The following is a 10,944-nucleotide window of genomic DNA, read 5'->3' on the forward strand; positions in this document are numbered from 1 at the left end:
TAGGAAACTGAGGCCCAGGAAAATTAATTAATTTTCTAGAGTCACATAGGTAGGAAGTGTTAGAGAACCCAAGGCTTTAGTTTCATATGGTTTCCCTAATATCATGCTGTGTCCTGTACAGGTCAAGAGGGGAACAGATTAACTTCATCTGATGTGAAAGACTCACTGCAAACCTCTCATATCACTGGGGTAATTATCTGAGTCACAAGTATCCAAGCCCAGGAAGATGTCCCAAATCACAGAACAAGGTTTGGTTTCTAGGTGATGAGCCTCCCTAAAGGCTCTTTTCATGTCTTTGGACCTTAGGCTGTAGATGAAAGGGTTCAGCATGGGGATGACCACTTAATACATCATAGCTGCTGCTGTATCTTTTTGGGCTGTGTGGGTGGATGTGAGGTTTAAGTACACTCCGATGAGTGTTCCATAGAGCAGAGACACCACAACAAGGTGAGAACCGCAGGTGGAGAAAGCTTTCTGCTTCCCACTCACAGATGGGATCTTGAACACTGCCATGAAAATGTGAGTGTAGGAAATCAGGATGCCAATGAATGGGGTGATGATCAGCAGGACTCCCACTGTGTAGAGCATCAGGTCATTGATGAAGGATTTCATCTGGGGCTTCAAGGTAGAAAAGATTTCAAAGAGTGGGAAATGATGCAGGGAGTCTATCACAGGTAAGGGGTGGGGTGGGGATCACTATGTGCAAATACAGAGCTTTAGAAGTTGGCAGGACAAGGGCAGGGAGTGACAAGGAGTTCAGTTTAATTGTAATAGAAAATAAGTAGAAGGAAGTACTGTGAGTTGAGGCTGGAAAGGCAGATGGGAGCTTTTGCTTTTGTTGCTTTTGATGACAGAAAGATATTAAATACATTATTATACCTTGATGGGTCCCAGGGAGTCTTTTTAAACTGATTTAGTGACAGGAGCAATTTTAGGATCCCTGTGCTTGAATCTAAGCTATTTATAAATCATATTACTTCTGCCAAAATACTCAGTCTGGGACTGAGGTCACAGAAGATATGAGGAATTTCATTGTGGCCACAGAAGGAGAGTCTGGTCAGCAAAGTGGTGTGGGTTAGAGAATTAACGGAGGTTGAGAACCAGGACACTGCCAACAGAAGAGTGCAGACCCCGGGATATGTGGCTGTGCTGTAATGTAGTGGGACACAGACAGCTGCATAGCAGTCATAAGCCATGGCAGTGAGGAGGAAACTGTCTATCCCAGCGAACCAGATGAAGAAGAACACTTGTGTCAGACACTTAGAGTATGGAATCACCTTATTCCCAGATACATGATTTGCCAGCATTTTGAGTATAGTGGTGGATGTGAAGCAGATGTCAGCCAAGGACAAGTTGCTAAGGAAGAAGTACATGGGAGTGTGGAGGTGAGAGTCAGTCCTTATGGCCAGTATGATGAGCAGGTTGCCCAGCCCGGTGATCAGGTACATAAACAGGAATAGCAGGAAGAGGAGCCTCTCCTGTTCTGGTTAGTCTGAAAGGCCCAGGAGGATGAACTCAGAGATTCTAGAATGATTTCTTCCTTCCATAAGTTTATTGGGAAGTACATGTGGGAAGAGATGAAAAAAGAATTTAAAACATTTAATTGAAAAAGGTACTCATGGATGAGAATATCAATTCATTAAGTTTAATTCATTAAATTTCAATAAATCAATCAATTTCATTCAGTCAATAAACATTTATTAAGCACCTATTATGTGCCAGCCACTGGGACACAAAACCAAGAAATGAACAGTCCTTGTTCTCAAGAAATTTACATTGTTTTAGGGGAAATAAATTATTAATAATGTTTATGAATATATTCATTTAAATATATTTAATGATAAATATATTTATCGTTCATATATGTTTATAAGGATGAATAAAAGTAAATATAGGTGTTTAAGAGTCAGGACTCTTGAAGTTGTGGGTTCAGGGAAAACTTTGTGTAAAAGATGTAGAATGTAGAACAGGGTGCTAAATGAAGTAAGTGATTCTATGAGGCAAAGGTAAAAAGAGAGAGCATTCCAGGTCAGTGTAGATGCAGAGGGGAAAATGAGAGCCTTGATGAAAGAGAAGGTCAGTTTGGCTGGATGTAGAATTTAGGAAGGAGAGTGATATATGATGCTGCTGGAAAAGTAGGCTTAGGTCAAGTTGTGAAGTCTTTATCAAACAGTGGGTTTAGATTTTACTTTAGTATAAGAGATATAAGATATGCTCAACTTGGAAGGCAGCTATGTGGCTCAGGGGATAGAGTACTAGGACTGGAAAACCTGAATTCAAATTCCACTTTGGCTGTGTGATCCTGAGCAAATCACTTTACCACTCCTTGCCTTAATCCATTGGAATAGGAAATGGCAAGTCAGTCCAGTATCTTTTCCAAGAAAGCCACATAAACAGTATTGATGTGTAATATGGGGTCATGAAGAGTTAGACACAACTGAATAAACAATAACATTGCTCAGACTTCTCTTTCCTGAGAGAATGGACATACAGTGCATGGTTCCAGTCCAATGCATGGGATTTTGGGGGTCAGTTTCTGACTAGGGGTGATTGAAGAGCTTAACTTGTAAATAATAAAAATGTTTTTAATTGGATACAAATCCAGAAGAACTGATGACTCAGGTGTTGCTGAGCCAAAACTGAGAAAGTATACAAAAGAGGCAGCTGTCTCCTTTGCCAATATTTTGTGTGTGTGTGTGTGTGTGTGTGTGTGTGTGTGTGTGTGTGTGTGTGTCTGCAAGTGAAGTAGGAATACTCTGAGTTGTCTTCCTACAAGGGAAAAGGAATTTCCTGTTTTTTATCTAACCAAAGTTAGATATGACTCCCTTTCTCTTTTGTTCTTGCTTGTTCAAAATGACTGGGCAGCAACTTTAAAACAGATGTCCATATACACTTATTTTGTAAGTATTTCAAAATTTTCTAGTCCTTTAGGCATCCAAGCATAAAGCTAAAGGGAAAAGTATCAGTGATATTATACTTATACAGCAACCCAGACCAGAAGAAAATTGCTCTGGCTCTTCAGAGACGTACTTGGTCCAGCAGATCTGTCTTACCCATCAAAATATAGATCTATTCAATAGAATTTCATCTCCTTTGAGGAGCTAGCCTAGCTGAGCCCTGGAGAAACTCCTCCGTCATTGAAGCCAGAAGCCACAATACACTTCAATTCAAGAGAAAAAAGAACTTCTAGGGCCAATCTCTAATTTTATGTCTCACCACCCTTGTGCTTCAATTTAGTGTCTTTTCTCTCTATGGACTCTGTGTATGTATGTATGTACTTCATGTTTCTGGAAGAAATGTTTTGTGCCAGCTGCTCTTACTATGTTGTTGTTAGGTTGTTTAGTCTTTTCTGACTTTTCATGACCTCAGGGGTTTTTTAGAGGCTGATAAATAGAATGGAGTGTCTTGCCATTTCTTTCTCTGGAGTTCACATTTTAGAGCTGAAGGAGGCAAAGGGGTTAAGTGACTTGTGCAGGGTCACACAACTGTGTGTCTGAGATTGTATTTAAACTCAAGTCCTTCTGACTTCAGGCTCAGTGCTGTATCCACTGAACTACTTAGTTGCCTAGGTAGGGATTGTTAGGAATGAAGATGGTGTCTGCTAATGAGTTTTGGATTCCTAAACCAATGTTATAGACATGATGGCTCTTGGTCACGGACATAGTGGGCTGAATAAGAATTAGTATAATATGTATTTGCTCAGACTCTTATATGTATGATCCAGAAGACTTTAAACTGAAAATGGAAATGGAATTTGCCTTGACTGAAGTATTATATTGATAGGTCATAATGATACAGAAGTAACCCCAGATTTCAAAGTTGTTAACTAGGATGAAGTAACAAGAGCTTTTTCCCAGGATGCCAAATTTTACCGAGCATTTGCATTTTTTCCAGGGTAGTATAGGAACAAGTGGGATTTTCATCTTGGAAGCAAGAATCAATGGTTAAAATAGAACACTAGCAGGCAGCTTGTGCTTCCTTTGACTGCCTCACTCCAATTTCAGCTCATATCTATTTCAGCTTTTTAAATGATTTTTTCCCCAAGAAGTTTATCTAAAGTTTTTGGATGAATAAAATCAATGAAGCAACATCTTTTGTGGGTGGTTTGCTCAGTTGGGCTTTCTGGACCTGCTTCTCTTCATACTTCAACTTCTGACTGCCAGGGACAACTCTCTTTTGATTTCATATCTAGCTCTCTTTTCTGCTGTCATAGATTATTCTTCTTAGAAGTACTTCTGCTGACTATCTGTCTTTTGGACCACTCTATTATGGATGTGGTGTCTCCTACTGGGTGAATAGCTTTGCTATAAAGCATCATGGTTGATGGAATGAAGGGGAGGAGAGATAAAGAGTATTCTCCCTGTATTGATTATTTTCTTCTCTGTTGCCTGGATTTATATTTGTTGAAGCTACTTCATGTCCAGATTTGACAAACTAGATGTTAAAAGACAAACTGTGCAATAAATTTTCAATTTCAGCCAGAGGAGGCCCTTGGAAAACTGCCCTCCTAATTGAATAAACTAAGTATTTGTACCTCATATAAGGGGAGCAAAGGGTATAAACCCATCTTGACACTTCATTAAAAATTTTTTTTTAACACTTTTGTATTTGCCTCTTATTCAAATAAATTTACTTTTCTGGATTTCTTGTGAAACTTTGTGTTTACATTTCAAAGTTCCTACTCAGGTCTAGTCTTGTCTTCAGAAATGCTTGGAAGTCCTTTATGCCATTAAAGATTCGTTTTTTCCCCCTGTAAGTTTATATTCAGCTTTGAAGAGTAAATTATTTTTTGATGTAAGCCTGTCTCTTTTGTTTTTTGGAATATTGCATTCTAAGATCTTTCATTTATGGAAAAGCCATCTTCCCATAGTATACTACTACTTTCATTGGTTTTCACATTACTCAGCATTTAATATCCTTTTTAGTGATTTCTTCATTTGTATCACTATAGTCTGTGTATATTTCTGTTTTAGTTCTGCTTTCCTTGCAGACTTGGGGGAACAACTAGTACAAAGGCATAGAGAAGATGAGAGATGGAATACTCTGTGTTTGGAACAGTAAGTAAACCAATGTGTCTAGACAGCAGAATGTATGGAAGTAGTTATGTATAAGAAATCTGGAAAGGTAGAAAGATTATGAAGAATTTTCACTGCAAATTTTTGCTAATAAAAGTCTTATATAAAATATAGAAGAAATGGACATAGATGTATATCATAAATGATTTTCTAATAATTAAGTGGTGAAAAGGAATGAATATTTTTCAGAAAAATTTTAAACCACAATCACATGAAAAATATTATACAAATGGAGACAAATGGAGCTTCATCTCATACTGTAAGTTGGGAAAAATGAAAATGGTAGAGGGAATATGTGAAAATAGGCATGCTGATTGAAGAAACTGAAGGAGTTCAACCATTCTAGATTTCAGATTTATTTGAACAATTGGAAGGGACTATATGATGGTGCTAATACTATTCTAATAGAGGGGATAGAAATGTGTTACTTCAGAACCTTAATGTTTTCTAAAAGTATTGAGGCAGTTAAACAAGAAAAACAGAGGTCCTGGGTGTGGATTGGTTTTATTCTTAGGGTTTTAGGAGAGTAAAAAGAATGGAAAGTAAGGAGGAAGAAAAGAGGAAGACAGGGATAGGACTTGCTATTTCTGATATTTGAAGTACATAAGAAAAAGAGCATACAGATTTGGAAGAAGGAGTGGGGAAATTGGCATCAAATAAATTTCAATTTACCTTACCTTAAAGACCAAATCATAGAAACAGTAAGAATATTGCTTAAGAAAATGACAATAAGATAATGTGTCAAAACTTATAAGATATAGCTAAAGTAGTCCTTGTGGGGAAAATGTACCATTTCTAAATGGTTTCTAGCAAAGAATAAAAAAAAGAACACTTAATAGGTCATTCAATTTAAAACAAGTCTGAAAAGCCATAAACCCCAAATACCAATATAAAATTCTGAAAATCAAAGAAGAGATGAGAGATTTGAAACTAACAACAAAGAAACCTTACTGAACTGATAAATAAGAACCAAATCTTTTTTTTTTTTTTTTTCCTCTAGATACAATGATGGTGTCTACCCGGAAAATTCAAAAGTATTAACTAAAAATAATTGAAACAAAATTTTTAATAAAGTTGCAGAACATAAAAATACATGTCATCAATATTTCTGCAGAACACTGTGAAGTCCGAGTTAGTCCCCTGGAGACCTTAGAATCAGCCGGAGTCAGGATAAGCAAAAGTCCTTGGTCTTTATGGAGAGATGTGAAGGGGGTGGACAAGACTGCCACAAGCTCTCCACAACTTCCCTTCTCCTTGTCCTTCTCCAAAATGACTCTAGCTTGACTCCCTCCACCTCCTTACAATTCTCTTAACCCCAAGCATTGAGCTAGCATTAATGTGAATTTCTCTTCTCTTCCAAACATGCTAAAAGAGTTACTATATAATAGGTAATTAGCCTTAAGTGCTTGGTTGTCTGATTCACATCTGCTGCTTTCTTTTGTTTTAGAATACAGGTAGTCATGCCATCCCTGACTTCTCAGGAAAGGAAGTGAAAACACTGAAAAGGAGGTGATCATGCCCCCCCTAACTTCTCAGTAAGGGAGGTGAAAGCACTAAAAAGGAGATGATCCTGCTCTCCTGACTTCTCAGAAAGGGAGATGAAAAACACCAAAGGGAAGTGGGGAGTCAAGCCAGATAATGCTAATGGGTTTCTGGGCTGAAGGTCTTATTAGAAACAAGTATGCACAAACCCATCAGCATGGGAGGTATTACACAAGCACAAAGCAATAATGCACAGGCTATTAGTGATGACTCTCCCCACAGCTGGTGCAGACTCAATGTGGTATAACAAACATTAATTGTACATGCAAATAGTGATATAACAAACAATATAAATCAACATGGTGTTGTAACGAGACAACCCGAGACATGGTGTTGTATCCAGACAACCCGAGTTCTCACTTAGTAATCCTAACATGGTGTTATAAAAGATTTCCAGAAGTCCTAGAAGGAGGGTATGTAAACATCAGTCACACATATGCCTTCTTCAGCAGCCAATAGATAGTCCAAAACCAATATATTGTCCATTGCTTCATGGGTCAGGGAATCCAATGATTCCTGCAAGTTTTTGAAGTCCTGCAACAGTCAGAGAATCCGGTGATTCCTGAGGGTTTTGAAGTCCAACAATTTTTGATGTCCATGAGTCAAACACCATAACTGCCATGCTCTTTCAGTGGTGGGCACAGTCAGCAATGGAACCACATGATGTTTCTTGGGTCTTCTCCTTCATTTCAAGGGTCTGCTCTGTCTTTCTCCAACAGACAAGGAGAACACGGCTCGTTGGCACCCATCTGATTCCTTCTCCATCTGTAGAGTTACAAGCAAACCCTCTCCCCCAAGCAGTTAAACTGTCTGGTCCCTTCCATTCACCACTTTCTGGGTCTCTCAACATCACCTGGTGATTATCTAAAGATAGTGGAGCTGCTCGCACTGGATACTGCCCTTCTGGTGGTTTATAAAACCTGTCTGCTGTTATCTGTGGCTCCCCCTTTATTTTGTTTTTGGAGGAGTGCCTTGATGTCTTTTTTTCTCCTCTCTACTATTGCCTATCCTTGAGGATTAAAGAGTATGCCAATGGTGTATAAAATCTTATACTGTGCACAAAAGTGTGCAAAATGTTTAGAAGTATATGCAGGTCATTACCTTGTTTTTATTGCTTGTGGCACACCCATAATTGCAAATGCTTGTATAAGGAATTCAGTGACCACTCAGGCTGTCTCTTTTGCTGCTGGTATTGCAAAAGTGAATCCTGAAAAGGTATCTACTACAACATGGATAAAAGACAGATGACCAAAAGATTTATAATGGGTCACATCCATTTGCCAAATTTCATTGGGTCTCAAACCAGGAGATTTGTTGTTGCAATAAATAGAATCAGGTATATAAGTATAAGGGTTCATGACCAGCCAAGTTTATTATGCATTGATATTATCTGCTTAGTGATTAGCCGGGTAAGTCACATTTGAAGGATTTGTATTAGGTTTGGAAGTCAATGTTTAGGCATTGAAAAGATTAGACAAGGAAATAGAATGATAATGGTTAAGGTGGAGATGCCCTTGAGGGTTCTTCCCTGGGGGGAGTGTAGGAGCATGGAAAGGAAGGCAAGCTGTACAGGATTTTACTATGCTCCTAGCTTCCTCTCTTGTTATTCCAAATTGTAAATGTAAAGCTCAAGCAGCCTGATGATATTTAAAATGGGCTTCTTGGGCTTCTTGAAATAAAGGATTATTGGCCAGCATGGTTAGAAGGCTATCTGCCTTTGAATTACCATCAAAAATAGGACCTGGAAGTCTACTATGAGAGTGGACATGCCAGATATAAATCTTACCTGGATGCTTTCTCACTTCCTCTTGAAGTTCCTTAAAGAGCTGATATATATTAGAGGCAACAAATTTTATTTGGGCTATGGCAATTCTTTGTACCACACCTACTGAATAGGCCGAATCAGATATTATATTTATATCTCCTGGATAATAAGTAAGAGCTAGAATGATTGCATACAATTCATTCTGCTGAGTGGACTGAAAAGGAGTTCTGACTACTCTCTTTATAGTTAAGTCACAAGAGTATACAGCACAAATATTACGTTTGGATGCATCTGTAAAGATAGTTGGTCCTTTAAGAGGAACATTAGAAACCTTTTCTTCAAGAATCCATTGCTAATTATGTAATAGTCTGGTTATCTTTAATGGACACCAGTGTGTAAAATTTGGAGCCATGGCCAATAAAAGTTGCCACTCTGGGATGGTTTCAAAGCATACATTAATTTGTGCATTAATATAAAAGGTGTATATCTTGTCAGGTCTTATCTCAGATAATTGTACTGCTGTCTTAATGGCCTTTAATAAAATTCTAGCTGATGAGTTTAAAGCACTGTCTCCCCTTAAAATGTCACATAATGGTTGCAATTGATAGGTAGTCAAGCCTAACACTGGACGCATCCATTGGATATCTCATCAATTTCTGAAAGTCATATAAGGTGTTTAGCTTCTCTGCTTTTAAGGAAAGTTTTTGTATTGTAAGCACCTTAGGGTATACTTCATATCCTAAATATTGAAAAGGAGCATGTCTTTGAAATTTTAATGGAGCTATGTGCAACTTGTAGTTCCTTAGTGTTTCTATGGTCTTTTATAGACATGCTTCTAATATTTGTTCCTCAGGTGCACATCCCAAAATATCATCCACATAATGTAACAATATTACTTTTGGAAATACTTTTCTTACTGGAGTAAGAGCAGCAGCAACATACATTTGACACATAGTAGGGCTGTTTTCATTCCCTGTGGCAAAACTGTCCATTCATATCTTTTACAAGGCTCAGTTAAGTTAACGCTGGACACTAAAAAGGCAAATCTTTTCATATCCTCCTTATCTAGAGAGATAGAATAGAAACAATCCTTAATGTCTACACCCCAAAAAGGCCATTCTTTAGGCAATTGAGTAGGAGATGGAAGTCCAGGCTGAAGAGTTCCCATAGTTTCCATCTGTTCATTTACCTTTTCTTAAATCAGTCAACATCTTCCATTTTCCAGATTTCTTTCTTACAACAAATACAGGGGAATTCCAAGGACTTAGAGAAGGTTGTAAGTGTCCTTGGTCCTGATTCAATTTCCAAAGAAACATTCTATATATACAAGTAATACAATTGGCCTTCAAGAATCCCACAAGTTATAGAAAAAAGAAAAGTTTTAAAAACAACCAGATGAGGAAGTGTGAGCAAAAAGAGGAAGACAAAGGACAGATTAATGGCAATATTGCCAGAGGGAATGAAGACTTAAGTGAACTTGAAGGGTGTGGTTATTCTCACTCTCATAGCCTAGCTTCAACCCAGCCTACACTGGAGCAGGTCATTGACACTACGCCATCAACTTTACCTTCCAGGATGGAGGGAGGAGGAGGAGTGGGAGGGGCAGTGATATTACCAGCACCTCCCTCTGAGCAATCACCCCCTCCTATGATTAGATTGCAAAAGGCTGCACTAAAAGCCACAGAAAAAGGGCAGAATACAGCTGATTTGAGAATAGAAATATATCCTGTGAGTCAACAGTTTAACTCTTCAGGTTAAGAAAGTAGAAGATATACCCTTTTGATCTAGAAATCCTCAAAGACCTGAAAAAGGCGACATCAGCTTATGTTAAGATGTCATTACAGAATTTGGCTTATGAAGTCTTAACACCTAGTGACTGGAAAGAACATGCTTAGAACCTGGACAAAACTTGCTGTGGCTTTCTGAAAATAGTGAGCTCTGTAGGATACAAGCCCAATTAATTTTAAAGATTTGGGAAACAGAGATAGCATTATTTAGTGGAAAGTATTGGCATGGAATTCAGGAAATCTGGGTTTCAGCCTTTGATTTTCAACCAAAATGTTGTTTAACATTTCTCATTACTTACATGAGAGAGTTTAACAAATTGATCTCTTCCATGTCTGATATTTTATTGTGTAAGTTTCTATTCTGCTTTGATATCATTACTCTTATATTCTATGTTTTATTATCTCAAGTCCTTTCAAGTTCTGATATTCAGTATTTGATGTTCTAAGTAGTCTTCAAGCATGAATATTTGATATTCTAATGTTCCTTTCTGGCCCTTACATTCTGTACTCTCAGGATCCTTATATCTCTGATATTCTATTTTCTAGGTTCTCTTAGTTTGAGCATTTTGTATTTGAAGATGCTTTTCAGCATCTGACTTCATGGTTTGAAAACTTTTTTATCTCAAACAATTTTTTTTGGTGTTAGATTGTAAGATCTCTTTCAGTGCTATTTATAATTTCTGCTCTTTCAAGCTCTGACATTCCATATTCTTAGAGTCCTATATCTGACATTCTCCTACATTCTCAAGTCCCTTTTAGCATACATTTCTATGAG

The 10,944-nt window shown here is 37.8% G+C and overlaps 1 protein-coding gene across 1 annotated transcript; it reads right to left on the reverse strand.

The window, feature by feature from the left end:
• Positions 1-342: 342 nt before the first annotated feature.
• On the reverse strand, positions 343-1,448 carry LOC141551926 (olfactory receptor 1f45-like). The gene is made up of 2 exons (XM_074284152.1): positions 978-1,448; positions 343-618 (listed from the first exon to the last, which is right to left on the reverse strand). Exons 1-2 carry the CDS (start codon positions 1,446-1,448, stop codon positions 343-345), a joined length of 747 nt encoding a protein of 248 aa, XP_074140253.1.
• Between the last annotated feature and the right edge of the window lie 9,496 nt (positions 1,449-10,944).

This window comes from Sminthopsis crassicaudata, chromosome 1 (genome assembly GCF_048593235.1).
Source record: "Sminthopsis crassicaudata isolate SCR6 chromosome 1, ASM4859323v1, whole genome shotgun sequence".
NCBI classification, from domain to species: Eukaryota; Metazoa; Chordata; class Mammalia; order Dasyuromorphia; family Dasyuridae; genus Sminthopsis; species Sminthopsis crassicaudata.

Excerpts from the sequence above, each read along its gene's own strand:
- LOC141551926 (XM_074284152.1), bottom strand. The coding sequence starts at position 1,448 with ATGTACCTGATCACCGGGCTGGGCAACCTGCTCATCATACTGGCCATA. Across the intron at positions 619-977 it reads GACTGAGTATTTTGGCAGAA|CCCCAGATGAAATCCTTCAT; the intron begins GTAATATGATTT and ends TCTACCTTGAAG.